The sequence below is a fragment of the Aedes albopictus genome, chromosome 2, assembly GCF_035046485.1.
Source record: "Aedes albopictus strain Foshan chromosome 2, AalbF5, whole genome shotgun sequence".
NCBI lineage: Eukaryota > Metazoa > Arthropoda > Insecta > Diptera > Culicidae > Aedes > Aedes albopictus.
In genome coordinates, this window is record NC_085137.1 from 428,608,319 (window position 1) to 428,634,837 (window position 26,519).

General features: G+C 39.4%; 1 protein-coding gene across 2 annotated transcripts in view; it reads right to left on the reverse strand.

Moving 5' to 3' along the window:
* LOC134288525 (breast cancer anti-estrogen resistance protein 1-like) overlaps window positions 1-26,519 on the reverse strand; it is a 276,480-nt gene that overhangs the window by 46,213 nt on the left and 203,748 nt on the right. For both annotated transcript variants that reach the window (XM_062853621.1, XM_062853622.1), the window contains exon 3: window positions 15,415-15,681. In XM_062853621.1, the coding sequence (XP_062709605.1) occupies window positions 15,415-15,681 (267 nt within the window). The remainder of the gene's footprint in view (window positions 1-15,414; window positions 15,682-26,519) is intronic.

A 26,519-nucleotide genomic window follows, 5' to 3' on the forward strand; every position in this document is an offset into this window, starting at 1 on the left:
GAAGGAGTACTATAAATCTATACCTAAAATATATGAAGGGATTCTTGGAGGATGGTCTACAACAAACCCTGGAAAAACTGCTGGAGTACTTTTGGAAGAGTTCTTGAAATAATTTCTTCCAAATGCCTGAAGGACATAAGTGGACAAAAATCCCTGGAACATTTTCTTAAAGAATTACTAGACTTTTCGGAAAAACCCCAGCAGAATTTTTAAACAAATCTGGAAGAACTCTAGAAGGAATCATTAAACCATGTTTCCCAAGAACTACCTGGAAATGTGGAGAATGCTCTGTAATCATTCCATAAGAAATTTCTTAAGATATTACTGGAGAAAGGACAACAAATAAATCCGGAATAGACTTCTGTTAGAATCCCTGGAAGAATCTCTGGCTCCCGGACGAATTTCCGAAAAAAAACCCTTAGGAAGGTTTCAATGAATCCCAAGAGAAGTTTATGGTGCAATCCCTGGAGGAATACAGGGGGTGGCCAGAATGTTTGGGATAGGCAACTTTCTCTCACAAAAAACAATCAACATGCTGTAACTTTTCATAAAGTGCATCAAAAAATCTCAAATTTTGACTGTTTGTCAATCATTGTGCAAATTTGAGCTGGATTGGTTTATCTGAAGATTGAAGCGTTTTCGAAAAACACTATTATTAGACGACTGATTTTTGAACTGTCATATCTCGGACACCAGTGAACCGAATTGAATGAAATTTTGAACGATTATCAACAATTGTGTTACCAGTGTTTTACCCGAACGCTTCTGACTTGGTTAAAGATTAACCAATCGAGCTCAAATTTGTACCAATGATGCACATATAACAGATTGACAAACAGTCAAAATTTGAGATTTTTTTTACGCACGCTATGAGAAGTTACAGGATGTTGAATTTTTGTGTGAGAAATAAAAAAGTTGCTATCCAAAACATTTTGGCCATCCCCTATATGTGAGGAACTTATGAGACGAATCTTGCGAGAACATTCTAGATGAATTTCTGAAATAATGTCTGAGATAATCTCCGGAGGAAGTCCAGAGAAGAACCTCTGGAGAATTTCCGGCTGAAATTTTTTGAGGAATTACTGAAAAATTAACTGGAGTAATCTTTGATGAAACATCTGAAGGATTCGCTAGCCTCTAAAATCTGTTTGGGGATTTCAGCAAGATTTTTTTTTCTGAAGGAATGGTTGGGTAGAGAAACTCCGGAAAGAATATTTTGAAAAATTTCTAAAGGAATTCCTGGAAAAATCTCAAAAAATAATGCTGCAGGAAATTCCAGAAAAAATCCGGAACGTACCTTTGGGAAAATTCTTGTTGAAATCAGGTTAAGAGTTCCTGCAATAAACCCATTATTTCCTCACGCGCAAAAAAAGACAAATATTGTTTTTTTGGTACAGTAACATTTAAGAAATTCTTCAGATCAATCAGAAATTTCCGGGTGAATGAAGAAATTTCAGAATGAGAAGCTTTTTAATAAATATCCGAAGAAATCTATGGAGGAATTGCTGAGGTAATGTATCTATAGATGAATGTTTTGAGGAATCCCTAGAGAAATTTCTGGAATCTTGTAGGAAGCAATCCATGAAAGTTTTTTTCTGAAAGAACACGCAGAGAAAAAAAAACCTTGAAAGAAATCCCTGGAGGAATTTCTAAAAAAATCCGAATTCATCCCTAACTTTTTGAAGAATCCGTAGAAGACTTCCTGAAGGGCTGCCTGTTTCTGAATTGCCAAAATTAACCCTGAACAAAATTTCCTAACTATTTCATAGTGGACTTTATCCGTAAAATGACTCCTGAAGGAATTTTTGAAGAAATTTTTGAAAGATTTTTTTTTTCTGAAAGGTCCTTGGAAGGAGATTGATTGATTGATTTGTCTTTATTAAAGAGACTTTCAGCCCTTGGCTGGTTCGTCTCTTTTTGGAAGGAATTTCTAAGGGTTTTTCTCTGTAGAAATGTCTGGATAAATGTTTTTAGCAACCTCTAAAAAATCCTGAACGAATCAATGCAATGTAAAATTCTCTGAAGAAATTTACGTAGAAACTTCTAAAGCTATCCCTGAAGGAAATTCCCGAATAAATCCATGGACGATTTCTTGAAAGAACCCATGAAGGTATTCCGGGAGGAATCCTTGGAGAAATTTACGCAGGCATCCCTAGAGGAAATTATGGGATGATTTTTTGAAGAATTTTTCAAATGAATCTCTGGAAAATTGAGAAATTTCTAATGAATTTCTAATGAAAACCCTCGACGAACTTCTGGAAAAATGAATAGAGGGACAGTTTTAAAATCATGAAGAAGTTCCTGAAGCAATCCATGCAAGATGTTCTGAATAAAATTTCAGTAAATTTTTTGGAGGAATCTCTATTGGAATTTTAGAAGGAATCCCTTGAGGAATTTGTAAAGCAATACCTGAATATATTTTCCAAAAGAATTCTTAAACAAGTGTTTAGAATGAATTCCTGGTAAAACTTCTCGAGGATTTATAGATGTAGTTTTAAAGAAAATTCTGCAGGAATTTCCGAAGTAATTTTTGAAAGATTATAAAAAAACGAAGGAAAGTTTGAAGATGTTTTTAAAGGTATCTGAAAAAAAAAATTAATATCTATAGGAAATTCTGAAAGAATTCCTAGATGAATCACTGATAGGAGTTTCTAGAGAAATTGACGCAGGCAGTTCTGAAGAAGATTTTCTAAAAACAAATCCCTGGAGAAACTCCTAAAGCAATCCTTGAAGGAAATTTCCAAATGCATCGTTGGACGATTCTTGAATGCACCCATGAAGGTATTTCTGGAAGAATACTTGGTGAAATTTATGCAAGAATCCTTAAGGGTGTTTGGAAGATTTTTGAAGAGTTTTCCAAAAGAGCATCTGAATAAATTTCTGGAGAAATTTATCGAGAACTTTCTAGTGGAATCTCTCGACGAACTTATGGAAGAATGTCTAGAAGAATAATTTTTAAAAAAGTTCAATACATGCAAGATTTTCTAAAACAATTTTTAGTTAATTTTCTGGAGGAATTCCTAGTAGAATTCCAGCAGGAATCCCTAGAGGAACTTCTAAAGCAATACCAGAAGATAATTTCCGATGAATTTTTGGAAGAATCTCTGGATAACTTTCTATAAAAGATCATTCAGAAATTTCTGAAGCAATCCATGCAAGGTTTTCTAAAACAAATTTTAGTCATATGAAGAAAATTTTCGAATGAATTCGTGGACGATTTTTCAAACGTATCCATTAAGGTATTCTTGGGATAATTTCTAGAGGATCCGTGGTGAAATTTCCGAAAGACTTTTTCTAGAATTTCTGGAGAATTCTTTAAAAAATGTTTATAAACCTATGGAGAAAGTACTGGAAAAATTCCTGAAGAAGTTCTTGGATAATTTCCTGAAATAATTTCTGTTGGAATTCCTTGAAAAAAATCTTCACAAATTCCTGGAGGAATTTCTGGAGAAATGTCTTGTAAAAGAACAACAGGGTAGTCAGACCATGGTGAGTTCCGTATCACCCGTGCCTATCCCTGCGGATGACAAGAGATTTGATGGATTGGATCTCACAAAAAGGAACGAAGGATGACGTTTCACATCGGAGTTGCGAGAGCAAAGGTGCAACGTAATTGTGCTAACGAAAGCAAGTGCTAGCTAACTTTCCATACCGTATTTCCAATTTACTTTCTTATTTGAGCCGATTAATCGCAAGGCAGTTGAACCAAAACGTATGAAAGTTATCTTTCCTGAAGTTGAGCAATTATTATTAATGGAAAATTTATAAATTTATAGATCCTAAGCCTTAATAGTACGGAGTGGGTAAACGTATGCATTTATTGATCATTGAGTGAATTTCTCTGTAAGTCATGCCAAATTGAATTGATTCCTATTATAAATAACTTATCTACTAAATTTGTTCAACCTAGATAAAACTCATGCAAATTCATGCATACTGATATTAGAAGTGTTTCGGGATAATATACTAAAGACACGAAATGTAAGTCTGAAACTATGTACACCTTGATGAAACTTAACCTAAAACAAATACAATTACAGCTTGAAGCTGCATTCGCTGCTGAAAAGACGTGGCCACTTAATACCCATCCGAAACAGCCTGAAAGTATTCTTGGATGAATCCCTGAAGTAATTTTTGGAAGAATTTCTGGACGATTTCCTGTAGATTTCTGGAGAATTTTTTTGAGGAATTTCTGGAGAAATTCCTTCAGAGCTTCTTGGAAAAATTCATAGAGAAATTCTTTAAGGAATTCTTGGCAGAATTTTTGGAGTCATATCTGGAGAAATTTTTGAAGAAATTTCTTGTGGAACGCTCTCTTCTTCTTCTTCTTAATGACCATTAGATAAAATCAAATAACTTGAATAAAATTAATCTTTTTAAAAGAAGCATACATTTTATCATATTAAAAGTTAGTTTTTTTAACTGAAGAGCTAGTAAAAACTCAGCAAAAACATAACTGAAGTCCTAGACAATATGGAACGAGCTCACCAACAAATATCCATCCCAAAATAGTAGCAGTTCAAATCTTGAAGTAATTTTTATGCGGGCATCCACAGCAACCTGCCCACTGTAGCTGTGCTTCCCGTCGCCGCATTCAACCAACTTAGTCACCGCCGGCGCGACGCTCCACTTTTCACCTACAACAATTCTAACCACATTGCAGTGAATCAAAATTCAACCATCGCGCAACAATAATGACAATGTCACAACCTGTATTTGTTGCGATAAACAAACCCATGCGACATAAGTTTGTCCCAACTTGAAAATAATGGGATTAACATCGTACACCACTAGTTTAGAGATTTTTAAGTCTTGCATTGCGATTTTCGAACGGTAACTTCGAGTCGGTAAACACTGCAACTCTGGTGAAGCTCTATCATCACACAGTTTCGACTTTGGGTTAGCAATAATTGATTATTCACGAGTTGAAAAGTACGCAACAAATTCAGCTTCCGTTTTGTCTGCAACAAAAAATTTCGAGATCATGTCATTATCTGTTACCAGTAGGGATAAAGAGTAATCGTCGCACCTTCTTTGTTGCTTGTTTTGTGCCTCTTTTGTCTGACAATTCTCTTCACTGCCACATTGCATTGGAACCATTATTGGGTGCAATCGAAATCCTTCAATGCAACCGCGTGGGCTTCATTCAGATCTGCAACACCTAGCATCAGACACTCCATGGTGCACAGTGCAATATGCACCCACTCTTGCTGCCTGCCTGTTTGTGGTTGCACCTGGGCCAAACCAAATCCTGTTTATTAGCTGTACGCTATCTAGTTCTGCTCGGCCTACTCGATTGAAAATCGGAGGCAATTCATAGGATGAAGCAATGGTAACCCAACCAACCAACAACGTAACGATGGTGATGACCAGCCTACTACCCTCGAGAGGCAATGTCTTCCACAGCCATGACTACACGTACCTAAGTGGATATTTTAATCTCCGATCTTAAGAAGTCCAAGAAACGAGTGCCTACAGAAAAAAATCTCACACTTTAAGGTCCCACACTGTTTCGTCGATGACGACGACGACGACGACGAACGGCAGACACTAGGGAGGACAATTGTAGGAATTTTCACGTGACTGGAATTGATTCAGTCGTAGCCTGCCTAGCACTCTAGTAGCACTCCTCCGGAGTGGAAATCAAGTTGCAATTTTAGTCAATTGACTCCACCAAGCGTTCATTGCGCCGAGACACCATATGAGGAGTAGTATCCCCTCGAGGGGGTCCCGCTGCAGAAACAGGAAGCGCAATCGTATACACACTAGCGTGGGACACAAAAAGACATTTTACTCCTGCACACTTTTTGAGTTCAATTTTGGCCCCATACAAACTCTGCAAAATTTCAGCTCGATCGGAGAAACTATATTTTAGCGCCAGCCGTTTTAAGTTTTCATACGATTTACTATGGGGAAAATCACTTTTTCAAAGAAAAATCGCCACAGGTTGCCCCTCAACCCCTAAAAATATATCGATGAATGATTTCTGTTGGGAATTTTACGAGGAACAAACTCTCTGAAGACAAAAGAGCAAAGCGATCTGAGGCACGTGGAAAAAGTTATTGACTGAAAACCGAATGGCATGCAAAAGCTGTTAGACACGTAAGGAAAAACAATAAATAATAAAATCTCGTCATTTTATCGATCGGGTAAAGCTTAATAACTTTTTCTATCGCATCGCTTTGTGGTCTTCGGAGGTCTGATGTCTCGTGAAGTTATCTACAGAAATCATTCAACGATTTATTTTTAGGCATCAATGGGTGACCTCAAGCGATTTTTCTTTGAAGATGTAAATTTTCCCCATAGTAAATCGTATGAAAAACTAAGAATGGCTGGCGCTAAAATATAGTTTCTTCGTACGATCTGAAATTTTGCACAGTTGATATGGGACCAAAATGGAACTCAAAAAGTATACAGGAGTTGCAGTTTTTCCATTTTTTATATTTTCCCATATAAACCGTGTACCAGGCTAATACACACGCTGAGCGCAATTCAATTGCTGCTTCATTACCAGCCAGCTGGATTGCGAACAATCTCGGTCTCCAGAGGGTGCCTGACTCTGGGTTGCGATGGGATCCACTCAATTGGCAGTTCCTCGTCACTTTGTAGCTCTCCTCCAAGGCAGTGTGGTAGCAATAACTGTTCGATAGGTTCCAAGGAAAAATTGTTCGTTCTCTGTTGGTACTGTGCGCGCCTTTGGCAACGGTGAATCACATCGTATACGGCGAAGGAGAGTCCATTGACTGGTGAATTGTTTGAGTCGAGTTCCACTTGGGGACGGCTCAATTACAAACCAGCTGGAACGGGTTCTATGTATCATTGCATGATTTCTTGTTGCGATCTGGGAATTGCAACAGAGAAGGCAATGAAATACGGAAGAATCCAGTCTCTATGGAAATTCTCTTATGAAATCTGTGATATTTGCCCCGGTGTTTTTCAAACAGTTAGTTCAGATGATTTTTTTGGTAGGAAATTAGTACAAGGTCGTACGCAAATCAAGTTGGCCGACAACTCATGATTTTGAGTGCATAAATCTTATTAAAAGCAAAACCATGGGAAAAATCAACAATAGCTCCTGCAAAAAATTCAGAAGGCAATCCGGAGAAAATTCCCAAAAAAAATTCTGAGAGACATCCCAGGACCAACACCGCAAGTAATCTTCTGAAAGAATCGGCAGAAACTCCAAGTGAAACTTCAAAAGCAAACCTGCGAGAATCTTATGAACTCCCGTACAAATCTCTAGAGAAACTCCTGAAGAAAATACAGGAGAAACTTCTGAAGAAATCCCAAGAGGAACTCCTGCAGAAAAACTCCTTAGGAAAGCCTTGGATGAGCTCTAGTATAAATCTCGGAAAGATCTCCTGAGAATGTCCCAAGAGGAATACCGGAAGGAATCGCGCAGTCTTCAAGAGTTATTCTGCCGTGTGCAGCATACAAATTTCAATCGCAATGCGGAATACGGGGATACAACCAATCGATCCCAAATTTTGGACGCTAAAAGGAATCGAAAATGCTTGGTTCCAAAAAATCGACTTTGTTGACCCATCATTATGTTTCTCAAACTTTGAAGGTTAATGCTCACGGATGGAAGTGTTCACAGGAAATAGTGGAACAGAAAAATGTCATGGCGTTTTTTTTTTCATTACATTTCCGTGACATTTTTCAACCTTGTTTAGGGAATTTCAGTGGTTCCGGGGATGGTCCAGGGAACCCTCTGAGATCACGAACATTCTAGGGAGTTTGAGAAGCATTTCAGGAGTTGCCAGGATTTTGCAGGAAGCTTCTAGGAGCGTGCCAATGGTGTTCCAAAGGGTTTTCATAGGGTCTCAGAGCAAAAGGTGGAGGTAAACAATAAAGGATCTCATGAGAACTTTGAATGGGTTCTGGAGGGACTAAAGGGAGTTTCAAAGGGTTATCGGGAGTTTCATACGGGGTTCCATGAGACTGAAATGGACGATCCAGGAGATTTCAGAGGCGTTCCAGGGCACTCAGAGGGTTTCATGGGGGATAAAATGGAATAAGGGGTTCCAGGGGTATCAGAGATTTTTAAAGAGTTACATGCTTCTGGTAGGACAGGTTTTGGAGGGATTTCAGCGATCTCAAGAGATTTAAGAGGCGTTTCAAGACCACTGAGAAGGTTTTAGGGCCATCAGAAAGTCTCAGGTCATTTCAGAGGGTTTCCAGAGGCGTTTCAGTGATGTTCGAGGAATGTTCCAAGAATTTTTCTGGGGCATTCCAGGACTTCTCATGGGGTCTCATAGCCCAGATAACCAGAAATCGCATAAGGATGTACGCTGTACATCGTATTAAGTACTATTTTTTCTCACTATCGCATACATATACGGCTGAGGGACAATTTTCATCGCATATGATGTTATTTTTTGAACTTATTGCGATGTATCTGGTAAAATCATATTAGAGTGCAAATTAACTTTTATAATGTATAACTACATCGTAGTAGACGATATTCTGATGTTTTATTGTGACGAACTTTACTTATTCGCAAAAGAGTTCGAGCGGACTCGCAAAGTGTCAATTGAATTCGCATAATTGCGCACTGCGATAATTATAAGACTTCGCTTGATACTTTTATTATTATGTCAGTTAAACTCACATTAGTGTACAAACTAAATCGCATAGAAGTAAAAATGAACTCGTTAAAATGTACATACAAATTTGCATAAGCTAGAATCGTTAACGTTGGTATATTGCGATGTGATATGTGATAACAATGAAAGAGGTGCTGTTGGAGTGCCAAAAAGCTACAAGAAAGTTAGCAGTCAGCATTATGGTTACAAAACAAGTTAAAAAGTCATAATTTTTGTTTTGTTGACCTGATAATTAACAGAGGTGATAACTGTGCGGGAAATCACGCTTCGTCATTTGAGCTCCAGATAGCTTGTTCGGTACAGCGCAGGGAAACCAAGTGCATTCCAACAAACACTAAGGTGAGTTAGAATGTAATGACAATTAATCAGTGTGTTTCATAAGTGGTGTTTGGTGTTAAGTGTCAAGTGTGGCTCGAAAATCCAAAGGTTCTTAGTTCGATACTGAGGTGACAGGAATTGTTTTTTTTTCGATTATTATTAAGTCGCATAAGATGCTATACTACGTCGCAATAGTTCACATCGTTCATCGCATAAGATATCGCCTGAAGTCATATAGCGTTATTATTTTTTCGTCAATGCACGTATAGCGCCTCCACTTTTGTACGCATAAGGCACTTTTACTGCATCTTATGCGATGTAACTTTACCGCATAAAAGTACGTATAACATGAACATAAACTTCTTTATACGTGCACATTGGTTGCCTGGGAGGGTTTCATGAAGCATTTTTGGAGATATCAGAAGCAGAGTTGGTAAATGTCATAAAAATGTCATTTGGTTATTTGTCGATATCATTGAGAAGTAAGAAATGTTTAACAACGGCAACATTACGTTTCCAAAACTCGTAAGGTTTATAGTAGACGAAAGTTTATGGAGGGTTTATGGAACGCCCCAGGAGGATACAAAGGCATTTCAGGAGAGAGCAGGATGTTTACCGAGGCATTCCAGAGGAATTCCAGATAGTCTCAGAGGGTTTCATAGCGTTCAATAGAGTTTCAGGAGATTTCAGAGAGTTTGCAGGGGCATTTCAGCGATGTTTCAGGATTTAAGGAGTGTTCCACTGGGTTCAGGAATGTTTCTGGACGTAAAAATTTTCACTGAATCTCGGTAAAAGTTTTACCGAGATGTCGTTAAAACTTTGCCGAGATCTCGGTAATCCAACTTTTTACCGAGATTTCGGCAAAGTTCACCGAGACTCGGTAATGGTTTACTGAAATCTCGGTAAAATTTTTACCGAGAATCAGTAAATATTTTACCGAGATATCAGCTGTTGGATTCTCGGTAAACCGTTTACCGAGATCAATTTCTGAATTTAAGTGTGTAGGAGGAATCTCAGAAGGACCTCCTGAAGGAGTTCCGGAAGTTATCCCAGAAGAAATTCCTGGAGGCATTCTAAAAGGAATTCGTGGAGGAATACTAGAAGAAATGCAAAGAAATGCAGGAGAAATTACTGGAGGAATCTTTAAAAGCAAGCCAGAAGAAACTCCTGTCGGAAATAGAAATCCTTAGAAAGTTGTATGCTCAGATGAATAAATCACAGAAGGAACTTCTCGAGAAATCCTCGAAGTCTCTCAGGAAGACCTACATGAGGAATTTTGCTTGAGCTTAACGATGGCAACGGCGCCCGGGTGGTGTTTAAAGGGGGTTGCAAGAAAGGGAGGGACAAATGAAAGAAGTAGGGGTGAGTAACAGAAGATCTTAAGAGAAATTATAGTGAGTTCCGGAGGAATTTGAGGAGGTTCTGAAGGGTTTGAAACGAGTTTCGGGAGTTAAACGGGACTAAAAGGAACGTTTTAAGAGATTTCAGGCCGTTCCAGGAGACTCAAGGGATTCCATGTGGGTTTGGAATGAGCTTCAAGGTTCTCAGGGGATCTCAAGGTATTGTAAGGCCACTTAGAGGGTTTCAGGGGCGTCTCAGGAAGTCTCAGGTTCAGGGTTGGTAACCATCTGTTTCGTCACCGGCCAACGACGAAAAATTAAAAAAGTTCGTCAACAAATAAAACTCCGTCACTTGCATCATCATCAGCGACCGACAAAGAAACCACGACGAGGATGAACCGGAAATAAAACAGGGAGCTATCGATTTCGTCATTCTCTTTTGTCTCCTTTTATAACGAAGAAAAACGAACATGTTTTCGTCACATGGCATCCGATTGAAGACGAAAGGCGAACCAGTCAAGCTATTATTGACGATTTAGCTTCGGTCTTACGGAGTTGTTGAACTAGCTCTGATGGCATGCTTGTTGTGCTGCCAATCTGAAGGGTTTTGGTTCGATTCCAAATGAAGGCGTGTTTCATTTTTGCATTTTTTTTTCTGGTCAGCCATTCCCGTGAGGCTGATTATTTGTTCGCCTGTCCTGTTCGGTGCAAGCCACCTAACGAAAATGACAATAAAGAGAAACGGCAAAACTTTTTCGTCGTGACCAGTAAACTGACTGATGGTGTTTGAAGAATAATATTCAAGAGCTGCTGACTCAGTGACGCAAACTTTTTATTACCCGTTTTCGTCAGTGATTTTGCTTTAGCAACGATGACTATCAACAACCCTGCTCAGGTTAGTTCAAGGGGTTTCCAGAGGCATTCTAACGGCGTTTCAAGGAGCCAGAGGGACCTTCATAGAAGTTTCTAGAGGTCTCAGGGGATTTCAGGAGGTGTCCAGTGGGATGCCAAGGGGTCTCAGAGGCGTTCAGAGATGGGGTTTAAGAGGCTTTTCTGGAAGTCTCTGAGGCAGAGTTAGAGAATGTTATAGAAATGACATTTGATTATTCGCCAAATTCACTGCATCGAATAAGAAATGCTTAGCGACAACATCATTAGTTTGCGCCAAGGTGGAATTGAAAAATGTCATGACATTTTTTCATGGCATTTCTGTGACATTTTCCAACCCTGCTCGGAGAGCTTTAGGGGATTTGCAAAGGTGTTTCAGAGAGTTTCAAAAGCGTTTCAGGAGGTGTCAGGATGTTTCAGGGTGATTCCAGGTCGTTTCAGAGAGTCTTAGAGGGGTTCAGAGCGATCAATGGAGTTTCAGTGACGGTTCAAGGGGTTTCGAAAGATTTCAGGGGCATGGTGTTCCAGGATGTTTTAATAGGGTTCAGGAGGGTTCTACTAGATTCCAGGTGGCATCAGTAGTGTTTCTGGTGTTCAGGTGGTTTCATAAGCAATCCACAATGTTTAAGGGGGCTTCAGAAGTGTTTCTGGATTTCTCAGTGGATTGCCTGAGGCGTTCCATTGGTGTTCTAGAGGATTTCAAGGGATTTGAAAGACTTTTGTGAGTTTTTCATGGTTTCCCTGGGGCTCTCAAACATTGACAAAGGGGTTTCTGGGGCATTTTAAGAGGCTTACGGCCTGCCCATGTCCATAAACTACGTAGACTCAGAGGGGGGAGAGGTAGATTTGGTCCCTGGCCAAAGTATACGGTCCATACCAATTTCGAAAATTTTGTACAGACGAACGTCTACACAAGGGAAGAGATGTCTGAGATTGCCAAAATTGAGTCTACGTATTTTATGGACAGCGCCTTACGGGTAATTCAAGGTGCCTTCCAGGAGGTTCTAGAAGGTTCCAGGGGCTCTCAGAGGATTTCTGGAGATTTCGAAGAGAGTTTTAGTGTGGTTCAGGGGTATTTATGGAGGTCTCAGGGGCTTTCAAGGGATCTCTGGGGTTTCCAGGGTTTTTAAGGGCTATTACAGGTATCCAGGTTTTCAGGGGCTATTACAGATTTCCGGGTTACAGAAGCTCAGAGGGTTTCAGTAGGCTTCCAGGCGGCGCTACAGTGGGCTTCCGGGTAATTAAAGGGCATTCTAGGGGGACCCAGGATGATTCAGTAATATCCAGAAGGATTCAGAGGCGTCCCAGAAGGTTTCAGGGGCTTTCAGAGGATTTGTGAAGGTTTCAAAGGGAGTTTTAGGTATTTCAAGGGCAGGAGGTCTCAGCGGGTCTGGCCAGGGATGTTTCAGGGCTTCTTAGGAGATTTTTGGAGATTTACAGGGGCGTTTCAAAAACTACCAGGAGCTTCAGGGGTTCTCAGGTGGTTTCCAGACGACTTCAGGGGCGTCATTGGGTTTCAGCGGTATTTTGGTTGGTTTGATGGGAACCCACAGTGCTTGAATCTTAGTGAATATGAAAAATACGACAAGTCTTCAGCTCCAGCAACCACTATTTACGAAGGAACACGCAAAGGGAGCGAAGAAAAGCCAAACCAACTGCGATTGCTGTACCTTATGTGTCGGTTTACTGGTGAAGCAAACTGGTTGGTGATCATTCATGCTCACTTGCGGCGGCGAGTGTGGAAATGCGGAAATGATTCAGTGGATTTATTTGTTGCTCAAAACTTGAAAAAAAAGGAATTTTGTTGGTATGTGAATGTTGTACAGTCATGACCCGCTGGTTGGGGGCTTAATAGTTGGGTGACTTTTTAGTTGGGGCCCCGTTAGTTGAGCTGTCAGCCAACTAAAAAGTACCTGGATGTCATAATTCAATGTCAAACTGAAAATGACAACCAATCTGTAATTCCGAGGGGCGAGCTAATGAGTTTTTGGTTTCTTAAACTTTACTGATAATCGAAAAGAATTTATATTTCATATTTCTTAAAAAAAGAAAGAATATGTACAATTACTTCGAAACAAATGCAAAACATCGGCAATCTTTATTTTGTAGATCGTTGAAAGCGTTTTGTGCTTGCTTTTGGTCCGGGTGGTTTCATTAACACCTATATTTTCACTTCACCGACTAAAAATGGGTGAAAATAATTATTTCTCGCATTGGCCATATATGTATCTTGCAAAACGTATCAGTTTTGCTCTGAATGTGAAACAAATTGAAAATTTTCCTTTTTGATTTCAACCTAAACATGATTAAAAAAAAACAATGAGCACGCCCCTTGTGCTGCTGTCACTTCACCCAACTAGCGAATCGAATTCGTTGGTTGGGTGGAGGTTGTGGCTCAACGAGCGGGTTCCGACTGTACGTGACTATTAGAATCGATTTAATATGAGTTGCACTGTAATAACGGGATAAAAATCAAGCATATTCATTACCGTATACGTCGGTGAAGAGAAAGATTCAGCGAGCCACCTCGCTGAAGAATAATCGTTTCTAACTCTCCGTAACAAATTTGATTGCTCATACTCCCACTTCCTTCTGAAGCATGTTGGCCCTTAACGACATATAGCTACCACTCTGGATTGAAAATCGCTGGTCAAAGAGGAACAGTATTTGCTTTGTTTGAGGAAAAACGCTTCATTTTTCAAGAACTGGGAGCCCTTTAAACCTTTGAAACTCTTATAAACCTCTAAAACACCCCTAAAATGCCTCTAAACCTCCCAAAACACGTTAAGCCCTCTGGATCTCCCTTAAATCCCTTGAAATACCCTTGAACCTACCTGTTATTTTGACACGCCCCTGGATTCCCTTGAAACTGTTCTGGGATGCTTCTGAAATATACCTAAAACTCTCTGAAATCTCTTGAAGACCCCAGGATTCCTCTTGAAACCCACAGGAAACCCCGTCCTTTTAGGATTCCCAGAAACTCTTGGAAACCCCCTTGGGCCCACAAGAAGCAAAATCTAATCTGGTGAACTTAGCTCCTTCAAGTACTGATTTGATTTAGTGGCATTGAAAGTGGTTCCAATACAAAAGAAAAGCTTGCATTAAGATGCATTGGTGAGCTCGTTTCATACTACTTTGAAACAAAATTTGGAAACATTGCAATCGAAAGCAAAAGCTGATCAACGAAAACATACCATTTTTAACAAGTGACAGACACATCGTTACTTCTATTCTCTGAAATAATTCTGCAAAGTGACGTAAGATCCATTCCAATTTTCGACGTCTTTTGGTGTATATCTTTTTTATTATTATCTTTATTAACGAGATTTTCAGCCCAGGGTAGGTGTATATCTGGAGAAAGAACAACACTGTGATATTCCTGCTACATTTGGATGCAAGATCTTGTCATAATCTACCATTTATGAAAGAAAACATAGGTAAGCACCAAGAGTTTGATGCACAAAAACCTGAAATGTCCTAAAACTGGCAATATCGCTTACGTCACCTTACAGATTTATGGCAGTATTGGTAATGAAACTAGTGATAAGTTGGGTGAGCTCGTTTGATGTTTTTGAAATAAAATTTAGTAGTTCAAAAAGTTTTAAAACTGAACTTTACAGTTTTGAAAATTCTTCAATAGTGGAAAAATAATAAATGGTGAGCTCGTTCCATAATATTACTTTTTCAATCCTATTTGTTACCTATCAATTATTTAAAACTGTAGAAGAATTCCCATTTTTAATGAAAAATTGAAAGAGAAGGGGTTGGTAAAATTTTACATGAGCATTATAAAATACCACATTATTATTTTTAGTTACATTAACTTGTTGAGCAGCTATAAGACTTGAGTTCTTTTTACTATATGCGTTGATTCCAACGATTTCACCAAAGAAATGTAGCGAAATACGGACATTCCCGAAATGAAGGATATAACTCACAGCACAGTAAGCAAAAGGAAAAAAAGTTCTCGCTGGCTTCTCTCTGCGAATCTCATAAGTAACAGTGACACGACCGGAATCACTTATGAGTTTAATCCTTGGAAGAATCCCCCACAACGAGCAAATGGAGAAAGTTTCCCTCTACTACTACTGATTCCGTCGGGGAAAAAGAATCGTCTGCAGAATGGACATAATCCCCTAATGTATAATTAAAATCCATCTTCATTCCCGCGTCGTCGTCGTCGTCGTCATCCTGGAATCGCTGGAATTTGCGATTGTCCCTCCCACCGGGCAGGAGTTACAAGTGAGAAAAAAGCGTACCTTGTTGGGATTTATGTGCCAGGATCTCCGCTTGCCCTGGTGCTGGTTTTGGTAGAGCTGTTGCCTGTTGGATCCCGGCGTCGTTGTGGATGTGGCCGACGAAATGCTCGATGCGGTGGTGGTGTTCTCGTAGATGTCACTCGGGACCGGACTGTTCAGATTGGTGCCCGGTCCGATCGAGGGACACGGTGAGGAAGCCGGCGACAGGGTGAAACAGCCGGAATCGTGCGGTTGGATGATTTTCAGTCGGTTTCCGGGGCAGATACCCTGAAAGGGGAGAAAAGTGGAGGTAATTGATTAGTTTGCGTTATGTTTGAAGTTAGAAAATAAAAAATAACGGAAAAGTATGTCCAGTCTTTGCGTTTTCTTCATATCTTTTGCTTTCTATCCCGGATTTAATGTTTACAATTTTCCATTGCCGTCCTTCATTCTCTTTTCTATTTTATGTTTGTTTTGTATTTTGTTTTTGTTTAATTTTTCGTGTTTTTATTTATTGCTTTCTCTTTTGTTCTTTATCTTTCTGTTACTTTCGAGTTTTCGTTTTCTATTTCATATTGTACACTTTTTAAATATTTTTTTCTCATATCTCCAATTTGCTGTTTTCCATTTCTTCGTCAAAATGACACCCACAACGAATAATCTTCCCCACCACGGCAGACAGGACCCGATCTCGTGGATAAATAATTGCCTGTTTCACATTACCGCTGGAAATTGTGCGTGTAATCAAATTCGGCTCCCCAAAGGGACACAAACACCGCCTTGGGGCCTCTTGAAGAAAGCAATCTTTCCCGACAAACAGAAGCACAAAATAATCCGGCTAATTTATATGTCTGCCAATCCGTGCGCTGTCACCAAACCAAGCACCCATCACCTTCGAAATTCGCCCTGCTCCCTCCTTAGTCGAGTTTAGGGCGTGTGCTCTGGAAAGATTCGCTGATTCCACCGAACCGAAGGACGAAAAAAAACCAGCCTTTTACGACCCAAAGGAATACCCATAAAGTAGGTATATGTTTGCTTATCCAAACAACCACCCCCGCAACGACGCGACGTCGTCGTTCGAGTGTTGCTTCGGTCTACCTAGTTTGCCTTTGGGGCTCATAAAAAGAGAGATACTTTCCACGTGTCGTCACCGTCGTCGTCGGTGCAAGGTCGCCCTCTTCAAATAGGTGAAATGTCTTTTCGTGCGGGCGTTTCCTGCTTTTCTGCGTGTACAAGCTTGCCTACAATAATGACAACCAGTGGAAAAGGATAACGATTTCGATTCGATCATCATATTAAATACGAACCGTCAATTAGGGAATCGTCGAGTGAATTTGGATTGAAGCGAATGGCAGTCACGCAAGCATACTACCAGAGAAGAGGCATCTTAGACCAAACCGACCACACGAAAAGTGATAAATTTTTGGCGTGAGAAATCGACTCGATTTGTTTTGTTTCTGCCCATTTCGTTTCCATCGTGTATAAACGTCAAAACAACAGCATGGCTCAAAGTATTGATTACTTTCAGGTATAGTCAAAATTAATGAATAAATGATGTCATATCGATGATTAATTCTCTTATTATGCCTCTCAAGAAAAATCAGAATATGGCGATTATCTGTCTCTGGCTTCTGATATTAGCGCGACAGTCACTAATCATAACAGCATCACCAGATTTAAAAGTATATAATTCCATTATATGGGGTTTGACAGCAAGAACACTCATTCCACTGAGCCACTCTTGCCGTTCGTCACAAATACATTCAAAAACATCTGTCAAGTCGCGAAATCCACGTGCTTTTGTTTTTGGCGGGAACACTTTTTCTTTTGTTTTGCCTTGCGACTGTCATGCGGCGGTATGCCTTGCGAGCGTACGACCGCCGCAGGACTCTAATAAAAGATAAGCGCGACAATATTTTTCGAAATTGTGTTTCATTGAGAGCATATCAATTGTTGTTTAGACCACTATTGCATTAACATGGTTGACGTTCCAAAGATGTTTTTTGCAATTTAAAGCATAATGATTGTGTTTTACCAATTTTTCTTAATTATCATAAAATATTATACATATTCCCACAACTATTATATCGCGTACTCTATTTACGGTTTTAAGAGATAAGCTACTTTGACTGTGTCCCCGAAATACATTCTAGTTAAACATAATCTTTTTTTTCTCCCTTTATGGCACAGACCTACTGGTCCATATCGGGCCATAATCTTTTTGCGAAACAGTTTTGGAGTTGGTTTACCTGCCTTCGAAATACTTTGCTCATTCGTGTCAACACAGATGAAATTTTCTGTGTAAAAAATGTGGTTTCAACCGCTAGGTGTCGCGACCAACAGCATGAAATATTTATCAATTTCTGACCCCGGAGAGGGCTTTCTCTTCTCTGATACTACTCCAGTGACGTTTCATTTCATATCGTTCATTTTTTTCATTTATTTAGTATTACATCAAATTAAAAAAAAAACTGAATCAACAATATTTCTCAATAATACACGGTTCATGGTCGCCCATCGTGCTCTCTTCGCTCCACGCCTTTTTTACCAACCGGATCAGTCGCGAACACCAGCTTTGCAGGATTGTTGTCCGGCATTCTTGCAACATGCCCTGCCCATCGTATTCTGCCTGCTTTGGTCACCTTCTGGATGCTGGGTTCGCCGTATAGTGCAGCGAGCTCGTGGATCATCCTTCTCCGCCACACACCGTTCTCCTGCACGCCGAAGATCGTCCTTAGTGGATATGGGCTAAACTTCTTTACTTTTTGTTATTGAAATGGGTTTCTTTGCTTGCTATTGTATGCATTTATATGCACGAGGTTGCAATTTAGATGATAAACTGCTTTTATTTCGGGATTAATTGTATACGTGCAACCCCTTATTATCTAAATGAAAGTTACAGTGTATAAAAATTCATGCAATGGCAAAGAAATCCCTTCCATCAAAAACTGTAAACGTGCCCAAATAACACTAAACTTTAAACAGGAGCCTAAAATACAACAGGAACATAGAGGCAGAACAAAAGGCAAACAAATAAAATCGGCAGTAATCCAACACAGGAAATACTGAATAGAACATAAAAGAAGAGAACGTAGCTAACTGATGAAATTATAGAATCAAACTGGTCAATTGAGAAAATACGAAAGATTGTTTGAAATATCTTAATCCAGGGAGAATCAATAATCAAGCAAACTTTATACACACATATCATTGCTCTTCTAACCAATAATTTCCACAGCTATTCCATAGACCTCCCACTTTTCCCCGGTTCCAGCAAACAAACAAAAAGGGGAAAATTACTTCCTAATGAATACAAATTGCCACAACAATTTCAATTCTCGTCAAAACTCCTCTGTTCGACGACGACGGCGACGACGGTGGCCTAGGCCTGGGCTGGTGGCAGCTGGTGGCCTAGGTGGCCACGCATCAAAGCAGCACGCAAAACGTCGCGGATGGGAGTTTGAAAATCAATCTTAATTTCCGCGCCAACCCCTTTCCGCTTTCCGTAGGTACACCTTCGCACCACCCAGCCAGCAATAATGTTTTTCACACGTTAACGCCAAACAACCAAGCTGGCACTGCGTTTGCTCACTCCTCCAGTAGCGTCGAAGAAATAAAACAGTGTCTGATTGGGATGGGGGTACCAAATGCGCTACGCACCCAAGGCACGCACGCACGAATGAATACGTCAAAATTAATTTTTCACCCAGATCGTTTTGTTTGATGTTTGTTGAGTTCAGTTGAGAGCAGTTCGAATGCGGCTGTTTCTCTAGCGACTATGATGGCGACGACGACGACGACGACGATTGGAAATTAAGAGCCTAGAGGAGAATTTGTGGCTACCCGGAAAGAATAGGGAAATTACTTTGATATTTAACTTCAACGCTTTTACCCTATTTTGGGAAATGGAATACGTTTCTGTTATTGGCGATTGGTATACTCGGATTGATGAATTACATGAGTTTGTTCTCATTTGAATTGTGTTGTTGTGCAATTTCACAATCACGATTATTATGTGCATTCTTTTAGTTATATTTGCTAAACCATCAGGGATCACTCTATTTTGTTTCGATTCAGATAGCGAGTAATGGCGGTTAAGCCTAGGCTTTCGAGCCTAGACATAAGAGCTTAAGGCGAAACTGGAAGCATTTTCTCATTTTTCGGTTTTTGATTTTTCATTAAATAACAAAGCAATATTTTCAAAATCGGTTTTCGTACACATGTAGAGTATGGATCAAGGTATCTCCTGAATTTTTTTGTGGTTGAAAGTGTTTTCCATTTTTGCGGAAACCATTTTTTTGTGAAATTTTGTTCAAAAATGGTTTCCCCAAAAACGAAAAACATTTTCCACTAGGAAAAAAAAAATCAGAAGACACCTTGATAAATACGCTACATGTGCACGAAAACCGATTTTGAAAATATTGCTTCGTTATTTAGTAAAAAATAAAAAAACCAAAAAGTGAGGAATTGCTTCCAGTTTCGCCTTAATTCCTTGTCCCATCCCAGGAAGAGGAACATCGACGGAGTGACATTAACATTCTTAGCAATGTCACTCCCAATGTATTATCTTCACATTTATACTACATATATGCTGGTTGGTACGAGATGTCCCCGTTCTACAACTTTACTGTGGCATCAATGTCCACAACAAAACGCTGCACAGTAGGCCTGACCGCTTCAATTCTTGTAGTACATCTCTGATGTGCTGCAAGAATTGATGATGACACATCATGTTCCAGGAATATTTCAATGAATGGCTGTGCAGCATGTGTAGACTTGACTTAACCTTAACGCTTGTTTCCTATTTTTGTAATAATCGCATTTACATATAACATACAAATCATTACTATATTATCAAGTATAGAATTAGCATAAGTTAAAATACACGTTATTAATAACAAAACAAAAAAACATTCTTACCCAGCCTGAAATGAGTTTCATTTTTACTTCATGTGTCTTACCATTCAAATATTTTATCAAAATTTCCATTTTAGGGATTTAGTTTTCAAAATTTGAGGTCTTCGAAAAATCCATTAACAATTCCAATCTTTTTTAATTACTTCATGACTGCAGACTTTGAACAGATAACCTACCCCTCTTTCTCTAGACTCGTAGCTACATAGTTTATGGACGGGCCCTGATTCCTCCCATGAAAACATAAAAATATCGATTTGTAAATATTTTTTCTCGGGATACTTGCTGTGGCCACCGAAGTTAGAGATGCTTGATTGTTTCCCGAGGCAATTGAGTGAAGGGAGAACTCTAGTCTAGATGCTAAGCCTGCGGCGATGTTTCATCCAGGAACTTTACGACTTTTCTGTGGTGCGCAACCAGTTGCAGCTCGGCGGCAACTCGTAAACGAAGTAGTTTTATCGCACAATTATAATCACAGCGGTTTTTCAATTGGAGTTCCGGCAGTACATTCACGCGGGATGCTGAGAGCAATTAGGATCGAGTGGCTGGCTGCTAGGAATGATGGTAGCTAGATATGCAGCCAAGCCAATGAAGATACATGGCAATCAGTAAGTAGTGCGACTTGTAGAACTTGTAGCAATAAAGTGTAGTTTTATGAAGATGAATCGAATATTGAAGCGAAGTGCATGTTCAATTAGATTTATTGGCTGTATATTCGTAGCAAAGGTAGCTACCGATGTGTGTAAAAAAAAAACCTTTAATGTACTGCCCATGCTAGATTTAGCTTTCGGTGGGCCAGGAACACATTTTATGGACAACAAGCACTGAAAATTGGAGAAAAAATTACGTAATTATTCTTGAAACTCTCAAATTTTAAATTTCAGGCTTCTCCGTGTGAAGAATCAATACAACGATGCATGTAACGACCAAAGCAAACTCATGCTTCTCTCGTAAATCCCGCAGGCATGGAAACTTATTCTTAGGATACAAATATCCCTTCTCATGTTAGTTTTATGAATAAGTGGAAATTTGAATACAGTAAGGACTCGATTTTGTCAGCCCCATTTTGCGACAAACTTTTTGCTCTCATTATCTTACAGTAAATTTTTTATTAATTTATTATTGTTTATCATCAACCTACAACTAAGATGCAGAACATACAGGGATAAACAGTTTGAAAAACTGTTTTAAGTTTTTGCAAAGAGCAAAACATGTGTTCCGAAAAGGGGCTGACAAAATCGGGTCACTTCTGTGGTATTTAAAAAAGAAGCTAAGGTTTGAAATAGCTGTTCCACTACACTCTATTTACCATGTTGGTTCAGGAAAATGTATTCAAAATAACCATAATCAGAAAACAGAAACACTAAAATTCTAAAACTTCTGAAAAAAAAAACTTCTAGAAGTAATTGTAAATCGGGCAATAAAATCATGGCAAATTTAAAGAAAGAAGGAGAAAGATCTATAAGGTGTCTATGCTGGTATTGCTGGAGCTGATAGTTTTGAACTAATTTGAACCCCTTTGAGTGATTTTCGCTATACCACTACTAGTTGAATCCCAATATAAACTCAAGGTTGACATCTTTAAAGTACTATTGGGAAAATGTGTTAAGAAATCTTGAAACACTGATTTTTTCTTATGAATTTTTCGTCATACTTTATTGAACATCCTCCCCCTAAAAGCAAGCTGTAATTCATGAACGTTTGTTACAATAATCAATAAGCGCTGCGTGACTTTGTATCGTTGTTACCGACATAGATGTTGTTGTTTCGGTTTATCGATGTTTGAAGAACAGAAAATCGACTAAATCGATTATTCATATTCGTATATGTATATGTACGTTGTATGGAAATACAAAAAAAAACAAAAAAAAATTGATCATTTTTTTCCTTTTTTTTCCCTTTGAGGTACCAAACATACTTTTTCGTATTTTTCTTGAAAGTTATTCATAACGATTCTATACCATATGATCGCTAATGTAAAAGTATATCCCAGAATGTGTAGAAAAACTTCGTCGAAGACCGCAAAGCGATCCGATGCACGAGGAAAATATAAGTTACAGACGTACATTCCGCTACAGACGTACATTCGAAGGCAATCCGCCTTAAACAGCTGGAACAGCAAGTTTTGACATCGAAATCACAACTTGCCACATTGAACCGGACGTAACCCGAACCCCTTAGCGCTATGTGCCACATGGCAGTTGCAATTCCCGCAACAGGTGCCACCCCGGATAAAAACTAACCATAGGGTGTTTGGTGAAAACCATTCCTGCACCATACAGTGTACCAGCTACAATAATGTATATTGTAATGAAATGGATCACTAAAAGCTTCGCACATTGTAGCTACTATACATTTACATTCGATTTTTATGTAACACTATATTATACTGTTTTTCTTACGTTTGAACCATTCACTTTTCCGAAACATTATTTTTCCGTGCATTTTTAATTATTTATTCAGTTTTAGATTTTTTTCCGTGCTTTGTTTTGTTGATCTTTGTGGCTTTTATGATGCAAAGGAAAGGAAAGAAAAAAGTGAATAAGTTGAAACATCAATTTAAAGTCAATAAAATGTTTAAATAAGTAGTAAACCAGATGTCTTAAGAATCGCAGATCCAAGAGATATGGCGGGCTAGGTATGTAGAGTGCGATGAGAGGAATACGATTGACGAACTTTATCTTTGACGTAGAGCCATCTTTAACATATGGACTGGACTGAATACTGAAAGAAATTCTAATATAGGTTCGTCTGTGGGTTCGCTTCTTAACCTAACTTATACTTGAATCGAACTTGACAGTTTTCTAATGAGTTGTTAAATACATATGTACGTGTATTTCAAACTTTAGTCAAACTGGAGCCTCAATATTGCAATAACGGTTAAGCACGCTGTAATGATACTTATGTACCTCGTCACCCAATTCATGCAACTACATTAGTGGTCTCAGCGCGCTCGGCATAGTTCCATCATGCCGCTCAAAGTGTTGCCACAAATAATGCTAAGTTTGCAAAACCCGGTTATCTGGCTGGTGGGGCATGGGAGCCTAAGCTTCAACTGTTTATGCAATCAGAGACTACTCAGACTTAGACGTGGGCGATCCTATATATGAAGGGTTATCCAAAACGCTCTGGAGAATTCCCAAAGCGCATTCTAATAAATCTAATAAACCTAAAGATGCCATTACAGCGTTCGTTCGCTCGTTGCAAACCCGCTCGTTGCAACGTTTTTTAGTTGCAAGTCCGCTAATTGCAAAATTTGACAAGTTTTTGCAATTAAAAAGCAATCAAGTGTCAAATTTGTGCTGTCAATCATGCTGTCAGTGCATTTTGATGCACTTTAGTGTCAAAATGACGTTGCAATTAGCGAATGGCATTCGCTCGTTGCAATGTAAACTTGTTGCAACGAGCGAACGGCCGCTGTAATAGGAGGAAAATGGCAAGATAATATAACAATATATGGTTTATGTAATGCAAAACAATACAACATAACAAAAGAAAACCATTCCAAAACCATTTAATTAAATGTATAACCAGTAGTGAAATTACAATTAAAAACAATTTATTTACGGTACATTTTATTGTTTGAAACCATTCATGTACCATACAATGTACGGTATATTAAAACCCACGTATCACTATTTTGAACAATTCATTAACAATAAAATGAATGGTTTTGCAAAAAAATATATATGGAGAAAAATATTTTTTTATATTGTTACGATACTTAACAACCTGTATAATATATTGTAAAAATCTTATTTACAATTCACAGTATGGTGTTTTACATTACATCTAATTGTTTTTGTATTTTTTATTTTTACAGTGTTGTCTATTGTAAAAATATGGTTCTAAATAGTACTGTTACAATACAACGTTCGGTTTTTCTACTGTATTTTTTATTCGGGACATGAGCTCGGACGACGCAGTTGCCGATGACGACGACGAGGATGCCGATAGGTTTAGCCAAAGTCAAATATTGAACAATAAATCATTAAGTTAGAACCACTCGCTCCGACTAGTTCGTAGTTAGTTTTTTAAAAACCATATCAGAACCGCCCGTTCGTTAACTTATATACTTTTGGAAATTCTTTCCAAAAATTAAGCCCATTCTCCGGAAGCTGAGGAACTCCCGCTTCATTTAGATGGGGTCTCCAGTTAGCCTAGTGGTTAAGGCTATGGATCGCCAATCCGGAGACGGCGGGTTCGATTCCCGTTCCGGTCGGGAAAATTTTCTCGACTCCCTGGGCATAGCGTATCATCCCAAGCAACACACATGTTATAATAGAGTTACGACAGCGCAAGTTTTGGTTGTATAGAAGTTTATTTTACGAAATTCTAACATTGTGTTGAAATAACGTAAAATAAACTTCTATACAGCCAAAACTTGCGCTGTCGTAACTTTTATATAACATGTGTGTTACTTGGGATTGTACTTGCCTCACAATATACAAATTCATGCAATGGCAGGCAAAGAAAGCCCTTCAATTAATAACTGTGGAAGTGCTCAAAGAACACTTAGTTGAAGCGAGGCAGGCCAAGTCCCAGTGGGGACGTCGAGCCATAAAGAAGAAGAAGAAGAAGAAGGTGGCAAAAGTCACATTTGAACAGACCGAGGAGAAGTTGGAACGTGGAACCATAGAGACTTGCAGCAGGAGAAAGGGGTCCCAAAGAAAGAAGATCAGATTATAATAAGAAAGGTTGGCATGAACTAGGGTGAAGAAGGTGGACAGCTAGGAAGGGAAGAAAATAGTGCAAAGAATGTGAACAAACAGGAGTGTGAAAAAGGCAACTCAAGTGTGTCCTTGAATCTGCAAAATAGAAAGGAATCATCTCCGGTAGTTACAGGTTCTACAGGAGCTTTAAGACGTGTCAGAGGGTTTCAAGGAATTTCGGAGGGCTTGAGGGCAGTTTACGAGAAGGTTACGGATGTGCACACTCATTTTTATGTTTTGTGCTAACGTAAGAACAAACTGACATTCACAAGACGCGACGCGAGACAAGACATAACACTTATCGTTCTTACAATCGGTTTGAAGAGAAGTTTCAAGGTGTTGGCGTGACGACCGTGGGTTTCCGAGAGTTTTGGAGTGTTCCGGAGGGCCTCAGGGTAGGGGGAGCCTCCAAAGGTTTAAGAAACAAAGATGCTGGAGCGGATGTATCGAGTTCTTTGCCTACTTTTGGTAGGGACTGGGGCGATGAGGGGAAGGTCAGTGATGAGGATGTCGCAAGGATTGTAAATTTCATGCCCTAGATCCGGACGGAGCTCCGACACGGCGGAGGAGGTGCTCCAGAGGATCATCCTTAGCAGACTATTGAGGTGCACGTGTAAAGGGGAGGTCAGCCGTAGACGCTATCCTTTCGGTTACTAAAACTGCCGAGGTAGTGTGAACTAGTGACCTTCGAATTAAGGAATGCGTTGTGTACAAGATTCTTGAAAGCTTCGCCCAGATTTGAATACCAGTATGTATATGACACATTGGTGGATCGGAAATGCTTTCATATATTTAACCTCAGGAATTGAGCAAGGTATCATCCTGAAGCTGGTGTTAAGGAATGTCATGTACGCAGAGGTGTTGAGGTTAAAGTTCGCAGTGGGCGTGGCCGTCGTCGGCTTCGCTGATGATATTGCGCTGGAACACTAGAGTGAATCGGTTGAGGACTTGACTGCTACCTTCTCGATCGCTGTTGTGGAGAAGTGGATGAGCTCCAGAAATCTGAAATTGGTCCACCACAAAACTGAGATTGTTTTTGTGAACAAACGGGAAGCGAAGTACCAGGTACTTGCACTATTACCTCGAAACGCTCCATCAAAAGCTTGGAGTGATGAACGAAGATAAGGTAATATTTGGTAGCCAGCCACGTTGATTTGCTACTCTCAGCTCGTTCCAATTTAGGCATGGGGGTCCGGCTGGGGACACTAAAGTGCCTAAAGTTGGCAAATTCGTACTATACCGTGTTTCATGATGCACTTTGTGTTATCACCGGTATGATGCCTATCGGCAATTTTATTGGGAATGATATAGATACTTCGAGATTAACGGCCCAAGAGGCCTCGATATGGTCAAATGGCAGCGTGCCTGGGACCGTTTCACCAAAGGAAGATGGATCCACAGGTTGATTGCGACAGTAGATAAATGATATTTTTACATTCAAGCTGACTCAGCTGTTGGCTGTTTAGAGAAAGAGTAGAAATGCTTTTGTCTGTAAGAAAG